We start from the raw sequence: 22,943 nt of genomic DNA on the forward strand, positions 1-22,943 counted from the left end.
TGACCCCGGATAATAGCCTGGGCAAGCTTGTCTTGATTAGACATCACATTCCATAGGATCTGCTACAATCTCCGTATATATCTTCTTGATGGGAGTTGGTGGCAGTATTATGGGATATCGTTAACCAACCCGACTTCATCATGGCTGTAAGTGCGCGGAAGCCCATCGATCGCAGAGCGCTGGAGGACACCACGGTGGTGAGCAACAAGCAAGGGCCATGGTGGAAGGACACCGGTCTACGAAAGCTGAACTTGATGCTGTTCTTTCTCATGTTCAGCGAGTTTACTCAAGGCTACGATGCTTCCTTGATCAATAACGTGCAAGAGCTGAGTGTTTGGCAGGAGGGTCTGTCTAGTATTGTATCTGCGCTAGTCCGTTGACTGACCATGCAGTGCAGATTTTAATCACCCTCATGGTAGCCTTCTGGGGGCCATGAGCGCTATGTACTGGATAGGTGATACAGTACACTGATCTCGACGATCTCGTTATTGGTCTAACTACAATATCAGGCAATATCGTCGGCGTTGTCTTCATTTCCTTCATTTCCGACAGGCTCGGTCGCAGATACTGCCTGTTTTTCGGCGCCATTCTATGCCTTGCTGGTACCGGCATGGCTACTGGTGCCTCCAGTGCCGGTCTCTTCATCGCAGCTCGCTTGCTTCTAGGCATGGGAGGTGTGGTAGTTGCTGCGATCGGGCCAGTATGGATGGGTGAACTAGCCTACCCAGACCATCGAGCGACAGCAACTTCCATGTCGAACACTACGTACAGTGCTGGATCTATCATCGCGGCGTGGATTACATTTGGATCCTTCCGACTTGCAAGTGCATGGTAAGCCCACCTGCCCGAGACCGTACTTCTTCATCCTTATGAAAGATAGGGCATGGCGCATTCCCACCGTCTTCCAAGCGCTTCCATCAATAATCCAAGTAATTGGAGCATTCATTCTTCCAGAGTAGGCCAAAAGGATTTTTACATTCCAATCCATTCCTAACAATCATAGATCCCCCCGCTGGCTCATCAGCCGCGGCCGCGAACAAGCCGCCCTCGCCATTTTAGCCAAATACCACGGCAACGGCGACGCCCAGGACATCGTAGTGCAACAGGAATACCAAGAAATGAAAGAGACCATCGAACTCGAGATCGCCGCCAAAAAGACATCCTGGAAAGAACTCATCAACACCCGTGGAAACAGATGGCGCTCGTTCATCCTCATATGGTGTGGTGAGTTCCTCTACCCTCAACCTACCACCACCACCGCCTAATGCGAGAGACCACCAGGAATCTGCAAACAATGGTCCGGCAACGGCCTAATAAGCTACTACCTCAGCAGCATGCTCAAATCCGCCGGAATAACCGCCGAAGTCGACACGACCCTGATCACCGCAACAAGCCAAATGTTCAGTTTCGCCTGTGCACTAGCCTTTGCCTTCCTTCCCGGCCGAGTCGGACGAAGACCTCTCCTGCTCTGGTCCATGGGACTCATCTGGCTCGTCTTTGCGCTCATCACGATTTGCACGGGCGTGTTCGTCGAAACAGGCAGCCAGTCTGCATCGTACGCCACTGTCGCTTTCATCTATATATACAACGGAGTACATAATCTAGGTTGGACGGGTGCGATGATGCTCTACGGTTAGTACTTTCTATCCCAAGCCACAGAATCTCTCACCTAGCCGAATATAAATGGTTAGTGCAATAGCTAACTGACAAACGCAGTCGTTGAAATCCTCCCCTACTCCATCCGCGCCAAAGGCATCGCTCTTTTCTGGCTCGTCACCGGTGCCACAGGGGCCTTCAACACGTATGTAAACCCACTGGGGATTGACGCCTTCGCATGGAAGTATTATTTCTTCTATGTGGGGTGGATTATCGTTGAGTTTGTGGTGGTGTATTTCTTCTTTATTGAGGTTGGTGTTCATTCTGTCCCTTTCACATCCCACTATATATATATGCACATGCTCTTGTTCGACATCGTGGCGATGGTGACTAATACCATGGTATATTTGCAGACCAAAGGACCGAGTCTCGAGCAGATTGCGCTGCTGTTTGATGGGAAGGATGCGGTGGTTAGTCATGCTAATCCGGTGGCGGAGGAGTTTTTGGATGAAAAGGAGAAGGCAGAGGCGAAGGAGATTGAAGTGGCTCGGTAGGATATATTGGGTCGTTTATTGGATGAGGTGCTTGATAAGGTATGAGACTGGTTATGATTTACGTTGTTGGTATGGAAGTAAAGTGAAATAGGTAATTTTGAGACTCGTTATTCCTGGTACTCGCTATTAAATCTATTCTGAACAACAAATGACAAGTAACAGAAAGGAATCATCACCATCGGCACATGATACTCAGCAGTGATTTCGTACGCCTGCCCATTCCCGTATGGGCAGGACATGAGATGGGAAAAGGAACAGAGGGGAAGAAAAAAACAAATGCACTAACGAAAACAAAGCATCCCGCGGCGGTATGCAATATAATGACACACAAGAAAGGGAATGAAACATAGGGAAATATAAAGGGAAAAAAAAAGAAACCCGGATATTAAAGAACATAGACCGCCGTGCTGTCTATGCAATAGGATGCTGTCCCAGAATGATTTGTACAGGCGTTATGGCATAATGCAAGTTTTTTTTTTTGCTGAAACCGTTTACTCGGGCTTGCGGCCAACCATGAGGTACATGGGAGTGAACAGCTTCTTCTCACCACCGGCAACAAGGCAGTCACCGGCCAGGGCCAGACTGTCGGCAGTCTTCTGAGAGCCCTTGGGGAAAAGACCGACCTTCTCCATGGCTCCGACGAAGCGGTGGGCAATGCCACGGCCCCACCAGGTCATACGAGCGATCGTGAAGAAGTCCCAGGGAGAGGTCAAGTGCTTGAAGGAACCGGCCAAGGGGTAGTACCAGGGGATGGTGTCGGGGCGGTCGGCCAAATCCTCGTTGTGGAGGAGCTCGAAACCGGCTCCCTTCATGGCGTCAAGACCCTCGGAGACCTTGACCATGTTGGAGATACCGTCACCCTGCTCGATACCGAGACGGATCTTGCGGTGCTCGGCGTTGCTGTTGTCGTACTCCTCGGTCATCAACCATTCGTAGACACCGAAAACACCACCGGGCTTCAGGACACGGAAGATTTCCTTGTAGACACCCTCGAGTTCGGGAGCGTGGCAGGTAGCCTCAATGGCGTAGACAGCGTCGAAGGTGTTGTCCTCGAACTTCATCTGCATGAAGTCACCCTTCTCGAAGGTCAACTTGTGGGCCAAGCCCTCACGCTCAGCGTAGCGCGTAGCACGCTGGATCTGGTAGTCGTTGTTGTTCAGGCCGACCACATTGGCGTCGGTGAACTTGACGATCTCACGGGCAGGGCCTCCGACACCGCAGCCAACATCGAGAACCTTCATTCCAGACTTGATGCCGATCTGATGGGCGAGGTAGTGTTCGTGGCGAGCGATGGCCTGGTGGAAGCCCTCGCCAGGGGAGAAACGGCAGAAGTGGAAGGAGGTACCCCATCCGTACTCGTAGAAGTCCGTCGCAAGGTTGTAGTAGCTATAGAAAATTCGAGTTAGTACTGATGATCAAACCCATGAATCTGGATCCCAATAGTGGTACATACTGTCTGGTCAAGGTCGCATACTCGGCACGACGGGCCTAGAACATTGATATATTAGTACAAGGCTTAGCATCAATATCGGAAACGAGTAAGTCGCAAACATACCGCACGGATCTCTTCAGTCTCTTCCTCAGCGCTCTTGTTGTCCCAGTGCTTGAAGTACTCGTCGACAGCAGCCTTCTGAGCGGCGGCGTCCTTGTTGCGCATGGCAGCGAAACCACCCTGAGCTTCAGCGGACTTTCCATGGAGGACACGGTTGAACTCCGCATCACGCGCATGGTTCTCCTGTTCGAGAGCTGCGGGAGCCATTGTTGACAGCAATTGGAAATTAAAGTGGGATAAAAAGGGGTGGATCGGTCAAGAAGCACAGGTGTCCGGAGTAAGTGGTTCGGATACAGTGACTTGAGGAGGCAATTGAGGCAGTTTTATAACCAGAAACACGATCCTGAGAAGAGAAGAAAGGCCGAACAGGCAGACAGAAGTGAAGGAAGAGGAAAACGAAAGGATACGAAGAAGCAAGCGAGGCCAACGCAGCAGTTAATGCGATCGACCGAAAGAAAGGGGAGGCGGAATTACGACTGACTTTGACATTTCCCCAGCCAATCACCGCTGTGCCGCTGGCCAGCCAACCAGATGGCGGGGGGCTAGGCCCGAACAGGCATCCTGGGGTTCTAGCCAGGAAAAAGTTGTATCCGAAAGAGACGGTGGAACAGCGCTAAGCCGTACTAGGCAGTTGACCAGGGCGTTCCTGGTCATATCGAGAAGCTGCGTATCGCGTATCGCGTATCCGCTGCGTATTCCGCCAGGCATCACTGGATCCGCTGGTCGCACAGAAGAGGCTATGCTATCAGGTTGAATGCCGCGGGATCAAGGCCTGGACTGCAAGGTTTCGTTTCAGACTCTGTATGATTGAGCATCATGCACTTTCTACTGGAATTACTATACTCCTTACGCAGATGCCTAAACAAGCACTCGGGTTCATCCTTTCCATGCATGTGATGCAGGAACTTGCAGTCATATCACGTGACTCACATCTTGCTTATGTCATAACAGCCACACTTAGCCACAGAATGCGCCACTACGACTATCGATAATCCAAGTTCTTGCTACCGACAACGCTCAACTTCGCCGCATCATCTCCGCAGGGCTTCGCGTTTCTGTGTGGAAGCGCAGCTGATCAACACAACGACAAGATGCCCCCTCCACAGATTAAGCAGGACCTGAACCGGTCCGGATGGGAGACCACTGACTTCCCCTCCGTGTGCGAGAACTGCCTGCCCGACAATCCTTACGTTCAGATGCTCAAGGAAGACCATGGCGCAGAATGCAAGATTGTAGGCAGACCTTTCAACTTTCGGACAACCAGACCATACTAACATATTCCCAGTGCACGCGTCCTTTCACCATCTTCCGCTGGAAAGCTGACCGCACCGCGCGCCAGAAGCGTACTGCCATCTGCTTGACCTGCGCGCGTTTGAAGAACTGCTGCCAATGCTGTATGCTGGATCTGTCCTTCGGGCTGCCGATCGTCGTTCGTGATGCTGCTTTGAAGATGGTCGCCCCGGGCCCCGAAAGCACCATCAACCGCGAATACTACGCACAAGGTCACGAGAAGGAGATCGAAGAGGGGCGTGGCGCGGTGGAGGAATACGAGAAGACGGACGAGAAAGCTCGGGAGTTGCTTCGGAGGCTCGCCAACAGTGAGCCCTACTACAGGAAGCCTCGCCAGATAGAGGCTGCACCCCAAGACGAGGAGGGCGCGAGTGCAGGACCCAGCGACGCACCGGTCGTACACAGCCGCTACGGAAATGGCCCGGGACCCATTCGCACAAGCGAAAGCAGGAGGGGAACGCCACTTCCGGGTAGAGGACGAGGAGGTATGCGTGGTGGTCGTGGTGGCCGCCCATTCCCTAGCGCCGCTCAGGTGCCCCCATCGGCTGAAGATATCCTACCGCCCGCGGATCCGAACATCACATCGCTCTTTGTTACTGGCGTGGAGGATGATCTTCCGGAACATACGCTGCGGACTTTCTTCACACAGTTTGGACAGCTGCGGTCGCTCATTTGCTCCCACCGTGCTCACTCTGCGTTCGTCAACTTCGCAACTCGGGAGGGTGCCGAGGCAGCCGCCAAGCAGTGCCAGGGTCGGGCTGTCATCCAAGGCTGCCCTCTGCGTGTTCGATGGGGTAAGCCCAAGCCGTTGGATAACATGGACCGGGAGGAGCGCTTGAAGAATGCCCGGGAAGGTCGGCAGGCGGCAGGCCCGCGGGCAGCCGATTCTGGAAAGAGAGCCATCACCGCTGCCGGAGAGGAGATTGGCAAAGAGCAAAAACAACGGAGTTATGCTGTCGCCCCACCCCCGGGTGCTGGAGAGGTCCAGTACTCCAGTCTGTCTGGTGATTGATCTGCATTTCAACACTCGCATTTTGTTTTCTACAGGGTTCGGGAACAAGGAGGTCTTATGTATGTTCGCGAGCGGGCGTTGTGTATATTTTCTACATTCTGATTAAACCATAAAATACCCCCAAAGACGCCGGAAGGAGAGAGAAAAGTTTGGGTATACTATAATACAGTCTGCAAATGCCATAGTCTGCAGTCATCCTTTCACCCACGCATAGGCTTCCAGACAGTCGGATTCCTCACGGGAGACCCTCCCTCTATGACGAGCATGCCTTATCCACCTTGACAGTCTTTCCCTTAACTCTGATGGTGTCGTTATCGCCGCGCTCGATGTCGTCATGAATGCGGAGTTCTGATAGGATCTCGGGTCAGCGACATATACTCAGCCATAGCATAATTCCTCTGCTAGCTACTCACCCCACTTGGCATTCTCATCATCTTGCTCCCGTACACCCTGGACAATGTTGTGTCTGAGAATGTTCGCCACTTCGAGCGCATGGTTGATCTGCATCGGAGTATCAATGCCTTCGCGGCGGTGGCTGTCGAAATTCCGGCGAGCCTCTTGACGGGCAGCAATCATAACACGGACATCATCTGCACGTTGAATATGGTTAGCGTTGAATAGACTTAAGGCTGTTGAGGCGGCGACTGACCCCGGAAGGCAATGCGGGTAGCGCGGAGGAGTTGGCGGTAAGCACTGCGTGCGGACAGGGCGGTTTGGGAGGACATTATGAGGGTTGATAGTGAGATTTATCGAAGAATTCAATCTGTTGACCTTTTAGAAGTTGTCTCCTTGTAAATTGAGTCTTTTGGGGTGGCGTACTGCGATAGTAACGGGTGATCTGATGATAAAGAAAATGGTCGGCAGGCGAATGCGGCTCGTCGCTCTGTAAATAAAGAATCCTTGATATAGAAAGTACAGTCAAAAACAACAAAACATATAAGAAGAAGATCTAATCAACATGCAAAAAGGTTGAATTTCTAACCGTCGTTCCCTGCGGCAGTCCATGACTTTCGATGACCTCCGAAACAGCCCAGGCTTGATTGGCCCACTGGGTGGCGGCAAGTCGGGGCAGAAAAAAATGGAAAAGCACTTTGTCTTTTTGCTCAAACAGTCCGTTGGGCGCTTCTCACTCTTTCCCATTCTCCCCTCAAATCACCCCGCGTGGCTCTGTTCTTGACCATGGCTACCGTTCAGACCATCAACGTTACTCTCCCCTCCCTGCCTTCTGGCTGGAGTGCCGATAAGGACTTCAAGGCCGTTGGCACCGTCTCCGCTGCCACCCAGAGGAACCTCGAGCCCGTTGGCCCTCACTTCCTGGCCCACGCCCGCAGAGTACGTATCTAGCGACCGATCCAGTGCGATAATGGCTCACTGCTAACAACCCTCCAGAAGCGCCACCACCGCACCTTCTCCGAGGATGAGCGTATCCAGGCCCAGCAGAACGTGAAGAGCACCGAGGACGAGGAGGATGATGACATCTCCGAGGACGAGGACCCTGTGATGCTCTCCAGAGATGCCAAGGACTGGAAGGTATGCATTACCAAAATCGTCGATATAAGTATGATTCTTACACACTACAGAGCCAAGATCACTACCAGGTTCTCGGTCTGTCCAAGTACCGCTGGCGTGCCACCCCCGAGCAGATCAAGCGCGCCCACCGCAAGAAGGTCCTCCGCCACCACCCCGACAAGAAGGCCGCCATGGGTGACCGCGACGAGAACGACAGCTTCTTCAAGTGCATCCAGAAGGCTACTGAGGTTCTCCTGGACCCCACTAAGCGTCGTCAGTTCGACTCCGTAGACGAGGCCGCTGATGTCGAGCCCCCCACCAAGAAAGAGGCTGCCAAGGGCAACTTCTTCAAGCTCTGGCGCCCTGTCTTCGAGTCCGAGGGCCGTTTCTCCAAGATCCAGCCCGTGCCCCAGCTCGGTGACGAGAACAGCACCCAGGAGGAGGTCGAGACCTTCTACAACTTCTGGTACGACTTCGACAGCTGGCGTACCTTCGAGTACCTGGACGAGGATGTGCCGGATGACAACGAGAACCGTGACCAGAAGCGTCACATGGAGAAGAAGAACGCCAACGCCCGCCGCAAGCGCAAGACCGAGGACACTACCCGTCTCCGCCACCTTGTGGACGAGTGCGCCGCTGGTGATGAGCGTATCAAGAAGTTCCGTAAGGCCGCTCGTGCCGACAAGGACCGCAAGCGTCTCGAGAAGGAGGCTGAGATCAAGCGTCTGGCCGAGGAGAAGGAGAAGGCCCGCCTGGAGGAGGAGCAGCGCAAGAAGGACGCCGAGGAGGCTGCCAAGGCCGAGCGTGAGCAGAACAAGAAGGCCAAGGAGGCCGCTAAGAACGCCGCTAAGAAGAACAAGCGTGTTCTCAAGGGCTCCGTCAAGGATGTCAACTACTTCGGCGAGGGTGGTGAGCCCTCCGCTGCTCAGGTTGACTCCGTTCTCGGCGACGTTGACCTCATCATCAGCAAGATCGACGCTGAGGAGATTGCTGGTCTGGCTGGACGCCTTACCGCTGCTGGCAAGGACGCTGCTGCTGTCAAGAACGTATACGCCGAGGAGGTCAAGCGCCTGGTTGGTGCTGGCAAGCTGAAGGAGGGTGAGGCCAAGTTCTTTGCTTAAGCGGACTGGAGTATAGGATGTATGATGCCGATGGATTTACATGCTACGCAGGTGTGACCGGACTGGTCAACAAGGTATATAGATCGATAGAGTTGACTACAAAATAATGAGAGCAACGACCTTATGGAGTTCAACCTGTTATTCTAAAATTCCTATTCTACTTTCCATAGTGTACAGTAGTCCGGGATGTTCCTAGCGTACCCGTCACTCGCGCAATACAGCCACGCACTGCGAACTCTTTGTGACCGGAGTCTCCACAGTAGATGGACTACTGCAGTCCCACTGGAAGCGAGCTTTCAGTCTGAAAGACTAGTATATGCCAAACCATCCGCTGGCAGAAGGCATTGCGGGCACGTGCCAGGGACCGGGAGTCTTGTGCTCCCTGGTTGAGCAATTGTCCAATAGAATGTCACTCTCCGCTGTCTAAGTTATCCGCTTGTCCAAACTCGGCATTAGCGGGCATTTCCCTGTCGGCCAGTCAGCGACAATCGACTCGCAACGTGCAGAACATCTCACCAGATGGCATCAGCTGCAATCCTGCCATGCACAACAGCAGCCGACAACGTTCCACAATGCCGACGCAGATGCTGTGGGGATCTGACACACTGGCTTCGTCGGTTAAACAGGCCTGTCCAATTGCAGTTCGTTGATTAAATTGCTCCGGGCTAGAATAGTTGCGGCACGAATAACCACGCGTGTGATGGACCGGTATAGAGTTCATAGCAGCCGTGAAGAAAGATATAAAGATGTCCTCAGCAGCCCGATAATTTTCTGGATTTTTTTGTTTGGTGTGCTTCTCCGTGGATATTACGCCGGATCCCTCTCTTAATATACTTTCAGCTTTCGTCTGCTGATATCTAGGGCATCATGTTCACCAAGCAGTCCCTCGTGACCCTCCTCGGAGGTCTTTCTCTGGCTGTGGCCCAGACCACCACGGAGGAATACCCCTCCTTGGCTGAGATTCGTGCCGCACAGGCTACCGTGCAGCCTTACTCTCCCGTTTCGAATGTCAAGGGACTGGCGTTCAACCGCTTTGTGAACATCTGGTTGGAGAACACCGTATGTCCTCAGCTGTTACACCTGGTATATGCAGTGATTGAACCACAGCTGACATGCCATTTCTGATAGGATTTTGATGCTGCTGCTGCCACCGAGCATCTGCCGGTGCTGGCCAAGAAGGGTGTCCTATTGAACAACTTCTGGGCTGTTACTCACCCTTCGGAGCCGAACTACTGCGCATCTGCTGCTGGTGACACTTTCGGCATGGACAATGATGACTTCCATCAGATTCCTTCCAACGTTTCTACCATAGCCGATTTGTTCGATACCAAGAACATCGCCTGGGGTGAATACCAGGAAGGCCTCCCCTACCCTGGGTACCAGGGTTACCGCTACCCCGAGAGCGGTGCCAACGACTATGTTCGCAAGCACAATCCTCTGATCCTGTTTGACTCGGTCACCGAAGATGCTCTCCGTCTGCGCCAAATCAAGAACTTCAGTAGCTTCTACGATGATCTGGAGAACCACCGTCTTCCGCAGTACATGTTCATCACTCCCAACATGACCAACGATGGCCACGACACCAACATCACCTTTTCCGGTGACTGGACTTGGAACTTCCTATCTGAGCTTCTGGAGAACGATTACTTCACCAAGGACACCCTTATTATGCTCACCTTTGACGAGACCGGCACCTATGAAATTGGCAACAACATCTACACCTTCCTTCTCGGCGGTGCCGTCCCGGATGATCTTCTAGGTACCAAGGATGACACCTTCTACACCCACTATTCCGTCATCGCTTCCCTGTCTGCCAATTGGGGCCTCCCCTCTCTGGGTCGCTGGGACTGCGGTGCGAACCTGTTCAGCTGGCTGGCCAAGAAGACCGGCTATGTTAACTATGAGGTTGATACGAGCAACCTGTATATGAACGAGACTCACTGGGGTCCTCTGTCCGATGATGACTACAGCGAGTACTACGCTGGCTGGCCTGTTCCCACAACTGATGCCAGCTGCTCTGCTGGCAACGGAATTCTTTCAACAGTCAAGAAGACCTACGAGGGCTTGACTGCTACCTTCAACTACACCACCCCCTTTCCCTACGACTCTCGCAGCGGAAACAATGTCGGTGTGAAATACAGCCGTACCCTGGTAAGACACTCCACTCCCCTTGCCTCTTATCTATCGAAAACTCTAACCCTGTGGTAGAAGAATGGCAAGGTCGAGTCCGGTACTTCCGAGTAAGCTGACGCGTCGACATATTTGGCCGGGAGGATATTAAATGGAATGTGGACCCACGAATCTGATCTGTAACATACTAATGCAATAAATCAATTGATCTACTACCCTCCTCCATCATGCTCTGAAGTCCAACACAAAGCTCAAATAGCCCTGGATCGGGTCTCTACACATATCCAAGTTTCTGCCTTTGTCTGCAGGCGGACGTGTCACGGCGGGGTGAGTGTGACTCATGCATATAAACCCTGACTACCCTCACCATGGCTTCTACAATCAAATCAACCGAAAAGCAAGAGAAAAGCACCCTTCAAATCATCAGAGAGAAGTTCAAAATGAACCCCAGCACTGAGCACCTCCACGTAAGGGACGATTTCGAACTACAGCCGCCTGACCAAGTTGATATCAACCAAAGCCCCGAGAATGCCACCAACATCAGTACATTGGAAGACATCCCACCCAACGGCGGATACGGCTGGGTGTGCACATTCTGCGTATTCATGATCAACGTGCACACATGGGGCATCAACAGCGCCTGGGGTGTAATCCTGGACTACTACCTCTCCAACTCGACCTTCCCCGGCGCCAGCCACCTCGACTATGCCATCATCGGCGGGATCCAGGTCTCCCTATCCCTTTTGATCGGACCCATCGTCACCAAATCCAACGAAATACTAGGCACAACCATCACTCTTCTCACCGGCACAGCCCTCATCTTCACCGGTCTCTTCGCCGCCTCCTACTCCACCCAAGTCTGGCACCTCGTACTCACCCAAGGCATCGCCTTCGGCTTCGGCATGGGCTTCCTCTACCTAACCGCCACTTCCATTCTCCCCAAATGGTTCTCCACCAAACGCAGCTTCTCCAGCGGTATTGCCGCCTCCGGGGCCGGCCTCGGCGGCCTCGCATACAACCTGGCCGCCGGCCGTGCCATCCAATCCGTGGGCGTGCAATCCACCTACCGCATCCTCGCCTTCTGCGCCCTAGGTTCCCACCTCGTCTCTTCCCTCCTCCTCAAAGACCGGCCTCGCTCACGCGCCCAACCCCGCCAACGAACCTTCAACCACCGCGACCTCGGCCACCTCGAAGTCCTCCTCATCATCGTCTGGGGCATCTCCACTGACCTCGGCTACATCACTCTCCTATACTCTCTCCCTAACTACGCCTCCTCCATCGGCCTCTCCCCACAGCAGGGGTCCGTCGCCGGCGCTATCCTCAACCTCGGCCTTGTCCTTGGCCGTCCGGTCGTTGGCTACATCAGTGATGCCTACGGCCGCATCACCATCTCCATGGCTATGACGGCGTCGTGCGCGTTTCTGTGTCTCGCTATCTGGATCCCTGCCCATTCATATGCACTCCTGCTCCTCTTCGCGGTGCTGTGCGGTATGGTCTGCGGGACGTTCTGGGGTACTATAGCCCCAGTGCTTACTGATGTGGTCGGGTTGAACCGTCTCCCGTCGACGTTTGGTATGGTGTGTTTGATGTTGGTGGCGCCGAATTTGGTCGCTGAGGCCATTGCGTTGAGTATGGCGGGGAGCGGGGCCGGGTATTTGAGTGCCCAGGTGTATGTTGCTTGTATGTTTGTGTTGGGTGCGGTGTGTTTGTGGATTCTGAGGTCGTGGAAGTTTTATGAGTTGGAGGTGAAGGGGGTGAGTGAGGATGGGGAGGCGAGGAATGGGAGTGGGATGGTTGGGGTACAGGGGTTTTTGAGGTGGTTGAGGCCGGAGAAGTTGTTTTTGAGAGGGAGGGTGTAGGTGATGTTGATGGTGATGACGGGTACTTGATGTAGTTGCAGTGGTTGGCTACAGAAGGTATGGAATCGCTCTACATTTACCAAGTTCCGCTGGTCGAATCTTGCAACTACGTAGGTAATCAGTGATTAAGGCCCTCAAGATGGATCTATATCTAGAAAATCACCCGAATTCTAAGTCGTCATGGCTTCAATGTTTCAGAAGCTGGATCTCAAGGCTCATCATGAGAATGGACTGCCCGACCGAGGAAGCGAAGAATATGAAGGTAGTCAAGGGCTGGGTTGAACACGCGGTGAATAGGCGCGCGCTATCATCAGCTGAGTCTGCCCCGCATCGCTCAGCCGCCTCACTGTTTCTCAAACATTTCCATGGTCACCTATGCTAAATCGTGACATCAACCGAATGGCGAGTGAGGATCCAATAGACTTTGCACAAACTGCCATTGCCCAAGTCGCTAACATCGCGTCTTTACTGGGCGTTGAGTCCAAGCGACCATTATGTGGGCGTCTCGGGGCTGAGCTCTTCCTCGTCGCCAACTATATCGACACGGCTGGCTTAGATCAGGAGAGGCAACTGCGACTACGAATATCCAAGCTACTGCGAGATGTGGAGGTTATGTGCAATGTAAGTGTGGCAGAAATCTAAATCTATGTCGATGGAGCCTGATGAGCTTGGAATAGTGGCCGAAGAATATCCCAAGAAATGACTATCCTCTCCTTGAAGCGATAGCAAAGCCGTTCCCTGACGTGGCATCTTATAAAAAGGCCCAGAAAAAGATTCGACGAGGACTTGATCAGCTTACCGTGTGTCCTCGTGACGCCGAGGTGGCCATTTCTCATATCCAAAGATTCGTTGAGCGCAATCGCAAGTCATCTAGGCGCGACGAGAGTGGAGATATCAGCTCTAGAAAAAGAGCTGCTCGCCCAGAGCGCTCAGATCTTGCCAACGAGCTCGCTCATCGAGTCCTACGAGAGCAAATGTGCTGTACTTGCCAGAGCAATGGAGTACGTAGGCAAATGGAGAGAGGACACCTAGTGTGTCTCCTGCTACAGCCACCTTCCCAATCAGTGGCCAGTAACAACCTGGTACATTTTGATATGCTATTCTCATCAAAGCCCTTCTGGAACCAGTCACATCTGACTCACTGGCAAGATATTGAGCTGCTTGTGCCAAACGACCATACACACGGCAAAAAGTGCGTTCGATTTTTTGATGGAGATGATGGATATAGAGATGAGAAGGCCAACAATCTATCTGCAAAAATAAGGCAACGAACAGACAAAGGTCAATTTTGCCGTTTACTCGATCTAGCCAAAGGCTGGCGCCTTTGCCTATCTATTGAAGACCAGGAGCTCTATCATTCCTTTGAGCCCCACAAGCAGAAAATCGACCATATTCCAGGGATATGTTTGGCGAAAATCCTCAGCACCTACCATCTAACGGCACGAATGAAGCTTGTACTAGCTTACATAATAGCGTACTCTGTCTGGCAGTACTACGATACAGATTGGATGCGAACAAAATGGACAAGCGAGACTATTCAATTCATGAGGGAAAGTGATACCTCTGGGGGTAGGGGCCAGGGTAAGCTTTTTACCTGGAAGCCATATGTATCAGTACATTTCAACGATGAAGATCCGTTGTGCTACGAACAATATAAGGTTCCTGGGATGGTGCATGTCTATCCAAGGATCAGAGCGCTTGGTATTATGCTGGTTGAGATAGGTCTTGGGTTTCCGCTTCCCAAGCGTGAGAAACAGGGGCAGCCCTTGGCTGCCGAAGTCAATGCTGAACTGCTCACAGCCTTCAACTATGCAAAGGATGAAGAGCGCTGGAAGAATTTCGACTACCCCGACTATATGAATTCAATATGCCACTGTTTGGAGCCCGGTACATTCGACCAGGCGGCTTGTATGGAAGGTTTATCTGCCTCTGAACAGAGACAAAACCTCAAACAACGGAGGAACATGTTATACGAGAAAGTTGTGTTTCCGCTTGAAAACCTTCTACAGGGCACAAAATGGATCGACAACTATGAAAAAATAGCCCCGCTCAATGTCCTTTCCCAGGATGCAAAAATGAAAGAAGCCAATGCACCGGACAATCCTGACAAGGGCAAAGCGCCAGAACGCAGGAGGAAGCGCACCGAAAGTGAGAAAAGCGCTAGCAACTGGCTATTAGACTTGAAGGAGTTTAACAGGGAGCTAGCTCAAGTTGCACCAGCAGCGGGATTACGCGAGTCATCCCGGCGCGTACGGATAGCGATTTTGGACACTGGATACGACGATAATGCCCCGTTCTTCTTTTCACCTGATGTTATGGAACGTCTTAAAGGCTGGAAAGACTGGGTTGATGGTTCGAGCCAGCCCGAAGATTGTCATGGACATGGCACTCATTTGGTGTCTCTCGTTCTGAAGTGCGCTCCCGATGCTGATATATATGTAGCACGCATTGCCAAAAGCCCCCATCAACTCTTGAATTCCAGTGACAAAGTTGCAGAAGTTAGTGCTCCGAAGGAAGTACTGAATGTGACTCAGCTGACTTGCTTAGGCAATTTCTTGGGCAAGTGGAGAATGGAAAGCCGACATCATCTCCATGTCATTCGGCTTTGCAGACGAACAGCCGTGTATCAGTGACGCAATTCGCGAAGCGCTATACAAACGCAAAGATTCCATTCTTTTCTTTGCAGCCGCGTCAAATTATGGGGCCAATGATCGAGAGATGTTTCCCGCCAGACACGAGTCTGTCATCTCTATTCGAGGGACGAATTCAAACGGCCTATTTGCAGACTTTAACCCCCCTAAGCATGAAGATGAACCGGTGGTTTTCGGGACTCTTGGCATAGACGTTCCTTCTGCGTGGCCCAACTCTGATGGCGAAGAGTATAGGTCTGGAACATCAGTTGCTACGGCTATAGCGGCCGGAATAGCAGGATCTCTTCTGGGATATATTAGTTCTCGCCCTCCCGAGAAGCCTTTCTACAATGCCAAAAACCGAGCCTGGACACGTCGGGGAATGAATGCAATCTTCAGGGCCATATCCTCTAACACGCTCCAGTCACGTTATTTATACCTGACGGTACGGGGCTTGATAGGTATTCCGGAGGATGCCCGGTGGGCAAAAATTGGCGGCAAGTTATCTGGGCTCTGATAGCGAGAACTGATCACTCTGAGTCAGGGATTACTTCCAACTATCGAAGAAATACAGCTGACTCGACTATCCCCCTCTCCAATTTCTGTCACAGTCATACTCCCTTGATCATGATCACTGGTTAAAGTGCCCGGATCAGCTGAACCTATGATGATCTCTTCCACGGAATCGTCGTCCTCATCTGTCTCATCTTCATCATCTTTGCTCAAGTAGGCGGCCTTGTGCCTCAGCTCATCGTATTTAACTCTATCACCTTTCCAACCCTTGACCTCTATCTTGAGAAGCTGATATGCAAACACTATGTCCTCGCCCGCCCGCCAAGTATCTGATCCTTCTGTGCTGGTCGATTTGGCAAGATTGGCTCCAGCGCCAACTTGAATCCCCGGCGATGGAATATTGCCGCCAACCTCAATCTCCCCATTGTGGCGTTTGTTGTTCTCCATAGTGGCGGTGAACCCTTTCGCTATCATGAGACCCGTAACCATGTAAACAGGGTTCCTGAACCCAAGAATCCTGCCTGCCTTGGTGACAGCCTGAACACGAGGGGCTTTTAGACGTGCTTGAATCTCTTCAAGCGGAGGGTCTGTGACAAAGTATTCTGTCTCCAGTTGGTCCATCGTATAGTTTGATCGCACATCGCTACCCCGTCCGCCCGACAACTTTCCGGATAACGTCTGCAGGAACTCTGCCCACAAGCTCATCGAGGCATCGCGGCTGTCTCCTCGTTCAATACTTCGCTCGCAATCCGTAAATCTTTCAACCCGTGGGTAAACTTTCTCTAGTGTCATCGCATCGACAGTTGTCAGGGCTCGGTGCGGTCGTAGGGGGTGTGATATTATGTACCCTAATCCGATAGGGCCCGTTCCTGGCTTGAAATGGAAGTTGGGAGAGAGAATATATGTGGGTTGCTGTGCCATTTATATGGAAATTAAGGGAAAAAAGCCAGAAGATTCCCGAAAGAAAACAGGAAAAAGGGAAGGAACAGGTTCGTCCTCATCGTATCGAAGTAAGCGCCGTGCAGCAGGAGCGGGGTCGGATCAATATTAGACCAGCGAGACTAGTGAGGCTGCAACCCCTCAGCCGAATCTATCTACATGAGTACATATCGTCGCATTTAGCGACTACATACGCAACGAGCTACCTGGCAGCCATGGAGCAGGGCATAAAAGAGGCTGCGCAGCAATGCGTCGACCTCTTCACACAGTGCTTGGAAAATCCACCACTCATGGAAAACGAGTGGGCTGAGAACCGCCTTGCCGATATGAACTTATGGATATCAGGCACCGGAGCCTGCGCCAGAGGACGAGCTTCTTTGGACTCGAGACTAGCTTCGAGGCCCGAAGCTCATGATGTGATCGTCAATTTATTGCGCCTGCTAAGTACTATGATTGACGAATGTCTAAAACGAAGCAAAGCACAAGATCTTTCGCACATTTTTCACAATGAGGAAGACCCTACCTTTTCTGAGCACGAAGGACAAGGGCGATCTTTTTCCCCATGGTCCGATGATTCCAGCTCTGATGAACAGTCGACAGACCGTCATGAGTCGCGGAATCCGTCCGGGAACCTGTTGTATGAGTCAATGTATGACATTGAGTCGATGATGGATCAACTTTCCCGGGTCGCAGTTGCCATTCGTCGCTCCGGACGACGTTCACGGCTGCAAAAGGCAGACCAACTGTTTAACGCATCAGAGTATCAGGAGCTGGAAGGCCACCTTGTCGGAATGTTACTCTGTCAATTAAATGGTCGTATCCAAGCAAGAGACCCATCACAGTTGGATGAAGTACAATTGCGATTGGTACACTGCAACCTAAAGCGTCGAAATCGCTTTTTGTATTCTCAAAGACACGCCATGGGTCTGAATGCTGGCTACGTACGTCGCACACCTGTACCGAAGCCAGCTGGATCAGCACAGAAGGAGATACCTCAAGAAAAACCAAGTTGGGAATCCTCAAATAATAGCCCAATGCACGCCAACAACACCGTAATCACTGGAACCAGTGCCTCCAGATTGTCCGATGGCTTTCAGTTACCACAACCAGGCCACACACTACACCAAATAGACCACGCTAAATCCGTCACGCTTTCCGCAGTATCAAACACTGCACTCGAAGTAGATTACCCGCGCCCGCCTCAGCTCAAAGATGATGCGCGGCTCTTTCGGTGTCCCTGTTGTTGCGAAGCACTCCCTGCACAAATGACAGATGAAATCAGGTGGAGGTGATGTTATTGACACAGATCCACTCACGGCCAAGCTAACACAAGAGTAGGAAACATATTGAAGATGATTTGAGCCCCTACACCTGTGTTTTGGCCAGTTGTGATCAGCCTTATGTCCTCTTCAATACAAAGGATAGTTGGCGACAGCACATGCTGAAGGATCACAGCAGCATGACATATTGGACCTGCTTTGCATGTGGTGATGGGTCTCAGTTTTCAAACAGGGAGGCCTTTGTACAGCATACAGAGTCCTTTCATGCTGCGACCGTTCCACTAGCCCATATACCAGTCCTGGTGGAGTTGTCAAAAAAGACAATACCATCAGAAATCCGACACTGTCCACTGTGCAATTGGCCAGAAGACGACGAAGTCGAAGTGGAAAAAGACGCACTGTTCAATCGAATCACTAAGGAGGTCCACTCTTTCTCGCTCCGGGCATTACCATGGGCGGATGATAACGGACAAGAGAGTATTGAAAATATTCACAACAGCTCTGAAAAGGTCTACGACTGGCTGAGCAAGAATAACATCCAGAAAGAACCTAGTATAGAACGACCTCCCTGCAAGGAGAGGTCATTGTATGATGACTATTTCCAGCAGAATTCATATTTTGCTTGCAGCTCTGAAGTGTCGTCTTCATTTGAGCTTAATTCTGACAGATCAAGGCAAATGGAACTGGACAAACTTAGAAAGGCGGATCAGATAAAGTCTCAGGGACAGAAGGGTGGAGCATATGCAAAATCAGAACGTCATTCCCGGACGCCTAGTACACATGGAGATGATGGAGAGCGGGTTGAGGAGCCTAAGAAACCCATGGAATCTCGCAAGATCGAGCTTAGAGAAGAGCATCATGACACTAGGCAAACATCTTCAGAACCTTCGACCATCATCTGTCCGCAGAACTTGAAAGATTGCTGGTCGGAGCACGCCTATTTCTGGGGCCCCTCCCCGGATTCGAGGACAGAGGTGGATGTTCTTTTTGACATAAATGTTACTGCCAATTTTATGTCTCTCAGAGCCGCGCAGGAACTTGAAATCCCATTCCAATCCATTCCGGCGAAGGTCTTGGCCCCCCTCCCCTTTGATGCAGGAAATCAAACGAGTCTTATGACAGAATTTCAAGTTGAGGTAAACTGGCGTTTTGCATGGCATGACGCGGTTTATACATCTAAATTCTTTGTCGTGGACACGGAGATGTACAACGTAGTTATTGGGAGGGATGATGATTCTAAACTCGAACTCAATGATCTTAGACGTCGGAAATCAGAAGAGGAGACTTCAGAAGAGGAGACTGTGTATATAATGATAAAAAGACCACTGAAACGGGAGGTGAAGCAGGAGGACGTGCCCGTAAGACCGGACAATCGTCGGTCACTGGGCGCAAGGTTGAGATCATTGTTTGAAAGGAAACCGGGCTGATGAATCAGGTCCGCCGTTATGAATTTTCAGTCAGTTTTTCCCGATCCCGTGGGGTGCTTGCGTATTATAAAATCGATGACTCCTAAGATGATAATAATCCTAGCGGGGACAACTGGTCCATGAATCAAGAACTTAACATGAAACACCTATATAACCTAGTGACTGGAGGAATTAACCTGGCTAAGGCAGGAAATATATGAGATATGGCATTCTAATCACCTGTAGTAGCACAGCTCGCGTAAAGTAAGCTAATAAGAGATATGATTCATTCTGAGTCTGTTAACTCGAAATAGTATTTTGAGAGAATTCAATTTTCAAATGCGCACTAGCACTAGCTTGGACGGTAACAGCAGGATACAAATATCTCACTTGACAGGGTATATTATTATTGATCCACAACACGTCTAGTATAAAGTGAAGTATGGAAAAGCGCTAGCACACTAATGTTGGTACCGGGGTGGTGGGCGTATTGGGTTTATTGAGGTGGATGGGGGCGGGGAAGTTGGGCGGTAGACCAGAATCACGCCTATGCATGATGCCCTAGCTTGCGTAGCAAGTTCGATGCAGAAGTTAAGAACCGGAAGTTAGTACTTCATATGCAGCCTGAATTAGGTTGACAATCGCAGCCTAGACTATATAGCTTTCCCCCCTTGCAGTGATAGACCACATGATGTAAGTCATCATCTTGTTGCTGTTATTAAAGTTTTTTCCTTTTCACTATTCTTCTTAGCTATCTTAATTTTGGCGAATGCCTAAGTGGTCATGAAGCATCCTTCCACGGCGATGGGACCATCTAAAGTAAGATATTATCTTTCTACATATTACCAGAGAATTGGATTATACTAACCCCCGTAGATCATCCAGTTAGACAGCCATGAGATCAAAGCAACAAAGGTCGAGCACCTAGATTCACGTCGAACAGTGTACCGCTTCCACCTCGAACAAAACTCATATCGACATATGATCCCAGAAACAGCCACATCTATCATCATCAAGCAACAAAAAGAGGACTGGGAAGAAGAATTCGAAGATGAAAAAACAGCCTACACCAAACTAAAAGACCTCCAGGGGCAAGTGATCCCATACTTCTACGGCGAGGGGTACTACGATGGCCTACCTGCACTCATATTATCAGACATCCGTGGGACTACTTTAGATGATCTGGCTCGCAGCAACCAAGAAGTCCCTGAGAACCTGATAGAGTCTTATCTGGAAGATGTCTTTGAAAAGCTTTCGACGTATAAAGCTTTTTATCTAGATCAGAAACTGGATAACTTTATACTATGTGGTGACCAGGAGCATGGGTATAGTAAGGTGATGGCTGTTGATCTCGAGCAGGTTGAGATTCCGGATCAAGTTCGTCCGTGGCATTGGTCTATCAATCAGGAGGGGGCAAGGTCTTTGATGGAGGAGTTTAGGTATAGGCGGAGCCCTAGGTGTGAAATACCTCCGCTTAAGATATGGAAGGTTGGACATGATAAGACTGTTTCATAGCGGGATAGAGGATTTTTGTCCGGACCGCGGGAATAGGGAAGTGTAATGTCGATGATAACCCTTGATACGAAAAAAAGCTCATAGTACGTTCATCCCGATTTCTTCTACAAGCCATCAACAAGTGTTTGCTCTACTCATGTTATGGCTATATCTTTGGAGAAAGATATCAATTCGATCCATGCGGATAAGAAGCAGCCCCCGGCTAAACTTCAGGCTAAACCTACGCCCCGCACCTCACCGAAATCGCCCCACATGATGATTCAATGGCCATCGACAACTTCAACTGACATATCCGATTCAATACCTTCTACACACATACACGGTTTAACTCTACTTACTACAAAGACAATACTAATTTCAGTTTCTGAAGAGAAAAAGGTCTAATCATGGACTTCCCAACCAGACCACCACCGTCGCAAGAATCCCTTCAACGCTACTACATTGGCAAAGACATTGGCTCGGTCCCCAAACCCGCCGTTGTCCTAGATGTAGCTATCATCAAGCGCCATTGCGCGTCCATGTTGGATGCAGTAAAGACTTTGGACGTGGGGTTTCGTGCGCATGTCAAGACACACAAAGTATGCCCCTCCCAGTTACCCAACTCTCAATTCCAATGTATGTGATGGCTAATGTAATGACAGACACCCCAAGTCGCTCGTCTCCAAGTCGGGGAGGACAAATCTATACCCGCAAACTTTGTCATCTCGACCCTTCTGGAAGGGGAAACTCTGCTCCCATTATTCAAGGAACTACGAGCCACCGGACGAAAGGTCAATGTCCTTTACGGCATACCTCTTGTGCCTTCTCAGGTTCCCAGGTTGGCTGCACTAGCGCGCGAACTAGGCGAGGGGAGTATTTCCGTCATGATTGATCATCCTGATCAGGTCCCGTATCTGACCGAGTTTCGAGAACTGGCGGGCCATGCGGCGTCGGTGTTTCTCAAGGTGGATTCGGGGTATCATCGGGCGGGACTCCCGCCTTCCATGCTGAATAAGGGGGGTTTGATCGAGAAGGTGATTGAAGGAGAGAGGGAGGGGAAGTTGGCTCTGTTGGGGGTTTACTCACATAACAGTTTGAGTTACGGGGGAGATACGCCAGAGAAGGTAATGGGATTCTTGGTGCAAGAGATCACCGGCTGTCGGGAGGCATTGAGGAAGAATAAGGATTTGTTCACATTGCCTGGTGGTAAGGGGAGGGAATTGGTGGTCAGTGTTGGGGCTACGCCGCAGGTGGTTGTGGTGAAGAAGTTACTTGAGGAGGAGGGGCAACTAACTGAGGAGGCAAGGCGGTTGAAGAGCTTGTTGCACGAGAAGAATGTGGATGGTGAGTTGTCAGTCAAAGTTGAGCTCCATGCGGGTGTCTACCCGGTTTTGGATATGCAGCAATTGGGCACCAATATCCATCCCACTGCGGATGCGGACAAAGAGGTTGGCATTTCGGTGGTGGCAGAGGTCTGCAGTGTGTATAATGATGCTGAGCGGTCGAAGCCTGAGGCTTTGGTGGCTGCTGGGTCACTGGCTTTGGGGAGAGAGCCGTGCAAGTCGTATCCGGGATGGGGAGTGGTTGGGGACTGGAGACGAGAGAAGGGGTCATCGCGGTTGATTGTGGATCGGATCAGCCAGGAACATGCGATTGTTGCCTGGGAAGGAGGAGATGGCTCTGCAATTCCGCTCAAGGTCGGACAGACTGTCAGGATATATCCGAATCATGCGTGTGTGACGGGGGCTATGTATGGGTGGTATCTGGTGGTGGATTCGAGTCGGGATGGGGATGGATCGACGATTGTGGATGTTTGGCCGAGACTGACGGGGTGGTGATCCATCATATTGGTCTATTCATATTGTTGGATAGAAAAGATTCAGGTTCTTGTTTGCTGTCCGTAGTGGATATAATATGTTTCTCATGTCGGTGGTGCCATTGACCAGTTGGCACCTAGCATCAACTAAGTAGCCGACCTATTAAATAGGGGATTGTCTTCCTCTTTGGCCAGAACATAGTTCAACTCCCACTGTATGTTCCTCTCCAGCACATCAAGAG

General features: G+C 51.0%; 12 protein-coding genes across 12 annotated transcripts; 9 read left to right on the top strand and 3 right to left on the bottom strand.

Annotated features, from left to right (window-relative positions):
* Window positions 1-140: 140 nt before the first annotated feature.
* Window positions 141-2,150, top strand: BO85DRAFT_382436 (sugar transporter; the record flags this gene model as incomplete). The annotated part of the gene is made up of 8 exons (XM_025656466.1): window positions 141-345; window positions 398-454; window positions 510-831; window positions 881-955; window positions 1,004-1,224; window positions 1,282-1,632; window positions 1,717-1,907; window positions 2,010-2,150. 8 exons carry the CDS (start codon window positions 141-143, stop codon window positions 2,148-2,150), a joined length of 1,563 nt encoding a protein of 520 aa, XP_025511026.1.
* A 491-nt stretch (window positions 2,151-2,641) lies between these two features.
* Window positions 2,642-3,909, bottom strand: erg6 (sterol 24-C-methyltransferase; the record flags this gene model as incomplete). Its single annotated transcript, XM_025656468.1, has 3 exons — window positions 2,642-3,536; window positions 3,604-3,638; window positions 3,706-3,909. 3 exons carry the CDS (start codon window positions 3,907-3,909, stop codon window positions 2,642-2,644), a joined length of 1,134 nt encoding a protein of 377 aa, XP_025511027.1.
* Window positions 3,910-4,694: 785 nt separating this feature from the next.
* On the top strand, window positions 4,695-6,207 carry slt11 (Pre-mRNA-splicing factor ECM2). The gene is made up of 2 exons (XM_025654263.1): window positions 4,695-4,934; window positions 4,988-6,207. Exons 1-2 carry the CDS (start codon window positions 4,794-4,796, stop codon window positions 6,002-6,004), a joined length of 1,158 nt encoding a protein of 385 aa, XP_025511028.1. The 5' UTR covers window positions 4,695-4,793; the 3' UTR covers window positions 6,005-6,207.
* BO85DRAFT_453496 (LYR motif-containing protein) lies at window positions 5,844-6,963 on the bottom strand. Its single transcript, XM_025661066.1, has 4 exons — window positions 6,824-6,963; window positions 6,654-6,767; window positions 6,418-6,594; window positions 5,844-6,352 (listed from the first exon to the last, which is right to left on the bottom strand). The coding sequence occupies exons 2-4, from the start codon at window positions 6,727-6,729 to the stop codon at window positions 6,258-6,260; spliced, it is 348 nt and encodes a 115-aa protein (XP_025511029.1). The 5' UTR covers window positions 6,730-6,767; window positions 6,824-6,963; the 3' UTR covers window positions 5,844-6,257.
* Window positions 6,964-7,120: 157 nt separating this feature from the next.
* On the top strand, window positions 7,121-8,766 carry BO85DRAFT_472228 (putative ribosome associated DnaJ chaperone Zuotin). The gene is made up of 3 exons (XM_025662540.1): window positions 7,121-7,336; window positions 7,394-7,534; window positions 7,585-8,766. Exons 1-3 carry the CDS (start codon window positions 7,184-7,186, stop codon window positions 8,632-8,634), a joined length of 1,344 nt encoding a protein of 447 aa, XP_025511030.1. The 5' UTR covers window positions 7,121-7,183; the 3' UTR covers window positions 8,635-8,766.
* A 394-nt stretch (window positions 8,767-9,160) lies between these two features.
* Window positions 9,161-10,978, top strand: BO85DRAFT_406712 (putative acid phosphatase). The gene is made up of 3 exons (XM_025657342.1): window positions 9,161-9,693; window positions 9,763-10,785; window positions 10,843-10,978. The coding sequence occupies exons 1-3, from the start codon at window positions 9,502-9,504 to the stop codon at window positions 10,876-10,878; spliced, it is 1,251 nt and encodes a 416-aa protein (XP_025511031.1). The 5' UTR covers window positions 9,161-9,501; the 3' UTR covers window positions 10,879-10,978.
* Window positions 10,979-11,132: 154 nt separating this feature from the next.
* BO85DRAFT_523939 (MFS general substrate transporter) lies at window positions 11,133-12,820 on the top strand (the record flags this gene model as incomplete). Its single annotated transcript, XM_025665389.1, has 1 exon — window positions 11,133-12,820. The coding sequence occupies one exon, from the start codon at window positions 11,133-11,135 to the stop codon at window positions 12,621-12,623; it is 1,491 nt and encodes a 496-aa protein (XP_025511032.1). The 3' UTR covers window positions 12,624-12,820.
* A 202-nt stretch (window positions 12,821-13,022) lies between these two features.
* On the top strand, window positions 13,023-15,770 carry BO85DRAFT_382606 (S8/S53 family peptidase; the record flags this gene model as incomplete). Its single annotated transcript, XM_025656473.1, has 3 exons — window positions 13,023-13,244; window positions 13,301-15,121; window positions 15,171-15,770. 3 exons carry the CDS (start codon window positions 13,023-13,025, stop codon window positions 15,768-15,770), a joined length of 2,643 nt encoding a protein of 880 aa, XP_025511033.1.
* On the bottom strand, window positions 15,589-16,758 carry BO85DRAFT_430336 (uncharacterized protein). Its single transcript, XM_025658286.1, has one exon. It carries the CDS (start codon window positions 16,685-16,687, stop codon window positions 15,794-15,796), a length of 894 nt encoding a protein of 297 aa, XP_025511034.1. The 5' UTR covers window positions 16,688-16,758; the 3' UTR covers window positions 15,589-15,793.
* Window positions 16,759-16,920: 162 nt separating this feature from the next.
* Window positions 16,921-19,412, top strand: BO85DRAFT_382589 (retropepsin-like aspartic protease; the record flags this gene model as incomplete). The annotated part of the gene is made up of 2 exons (XM_025656472.1): window positions 16,921-17,993; window positions 18,041-19,412. The coding sequence occupies 2 exons, from the start codon at window positions 16,921-16,923 to the stop codon at window positions 19,410-19,412; spliced, it is 2,445 nt and encodes an 814-aa protein (XP_025511035.1).
* A 764-nt stretch (window positions 19,413-20,176) lies between these two features.
* On the top strand, window positions 20,177-20,959 carry BO85DRAFT_453498 (uncharacterized protein). The gene is made up of 2 exons (XM_025661067.1): window positions 20,177-20,210; window positions 20,268-20,959. The coding sequence occupies exon 2, from the start codon at window positions 20,373-20,375 to the stop codon at window positions 20,904-20,906; it is 534 nt and encodes a 177-aa protein (XP_025511036.1). The 5' UTR covers window positions 20,177-20,210; window positions 20,268-20,372; the 3' UTR covers window positions 20,907-20,959.
* Window positions 20,960-21,189: 230 nt separating this feature from the next.
* On the top strand, window positions 21,190-22,846 carry BO85DRAFT_430344 (uncharacterized protein). The gene is made up of 2 exons (XM_025658287.1): window positions 21,190-21,484; window positions 21,548-22,846. The coding sequence occupies exons 1-2, from the start codon at window positions 21,293-21,295 to the stop codon at window positions 22,721-22,723; spliced, it is 1,368 nt and encodes a 455-aa protein (XP_025511037.1). The 5' UTR covers window positions 21,190-21,292; the 3' UTR covers window positions 22,724-22,846.
* The last annotated feature ends 97 nt before the right edge of the window (window positions 22,847-22,943 follow it).

Source organism: Aspergillus piperis (genome assembly GCF_003184755.1).
Source record: "Aspergillus piperis CBS 112811 unplaced genomic scaffold BO85scaffold_26, whole genome shotgun sequence".
Lineage (NCBI taxonomy): Eukaryota > Fungi > Ascomycota > Eurotiomycetes > Eurotiales > Aspergillaceae > Aspergillus > Aspergillus piperis.

Bases quoted from the DNA above. Each gene is read 5' to 3' on its own strand.
- slt11 (XM_025654263.1), top strand. From the start codon at position 4,794: ATGCCCCCTCCACAGATTAAGCAGGACCTGAACCGGTCCGGATGGGAG. The intron at 4,935-4,987 runs GTAGGCAGACCT...ACATATTCCCAG, and splicing joins ATGGCGCAGAATGCAAGATT to TGCACGCGTCCTTTCACCAT.
- BO85DRAFT_453496 (XM_025661066.1), bottom strand. From the start codon at position 6,729: ATGTCCTCCCAAACCGCCCTGTCCGCACGCAGTGCTTACCGCCAACTC. The intron at 6,595-6,653 runs GTCAGTCGCCGC...TTCAACGTGCAG, and splicing joins TACCCGCATTGCCTTCCGGG to ATGATGTCCGTGTTATGATT. The intron at 6,353-6,417 runs GTGAGTAGCTAG...AGATCCTATCAG, and splicing joins TGATGAGAATGCCAAGTGGG to AACTCCGCATTCATGACGAC.
- BO85DRAFT_472228 (XM_025662540.1), top strand. From the start codon at position 7,184: ATGGCTACCGTTCAGACCATCAACGTTACTCTCCCCTCCCTGCCTTCT. The intron at 7,337-7,393 runs GTACGTATCTAG...ACAACCCTCCAG, and splicing joins TCCTGGCCCACGCCCGCAGA to AAGCGCCACCACCGCACCTT. The intron at 7,535-7,584 runs GTATGCATTACC...TACACACTACAG, and splicing joins GAGATGCCAAGGACTGGAAG to AGCCAAGATCACTACCAGGT.
- BO85DRAFT_406712 (XM_025657342.1), top strand. From the start codon at position 9,502: ATGTTCACCAAGCAGTCCCTCGTGACCCTCCTCGGAGGTCTTTCTCTG. The intron at 9,694-9,762 runs GTATGTCCTCAG...CATTTCTGATAG, and splicing joins ACATCTGGTTGGAGAACACC to GATTTTGATGCTGCTGCTGC. The intron at 10,786-10,842 runs GTAAGACACTCC...ACCCTGTGGTAG, and splicing joins TGAAATACAGCCGTACCCTG to AAGAATGGCAAGGTCGAGTC.
- BO85DRAFT_430336 (XM_025658286.1), bottom strand. From the start codon at position 16,687: ATGGCACAGCAACCCACATATATTCTCTCTCCCAACTTCCATTTCAAG.
- BO85DRAFT_453498 (XM_025661067.1), top strand. From the start codon at position 20,373: ATGATCCCAGAAACAGCCACATCTATCATCATCAAGCAACAAAAAGAG.
- BO85DRAFT_430344 (XM_025658287.1), top strand. From the start codon at position 21,293: ATGGACTTCCCAACCAGACCACCACCGTCGCAAGAATCCCTTCAACGC. The intron at 21,485-21,547 runs GTATGCCCCTCC...ATGTAATGACAG, and splicing joins CGCATGTCAAGACACACAAA to ACACCCCAAGTCGCTCGTCT.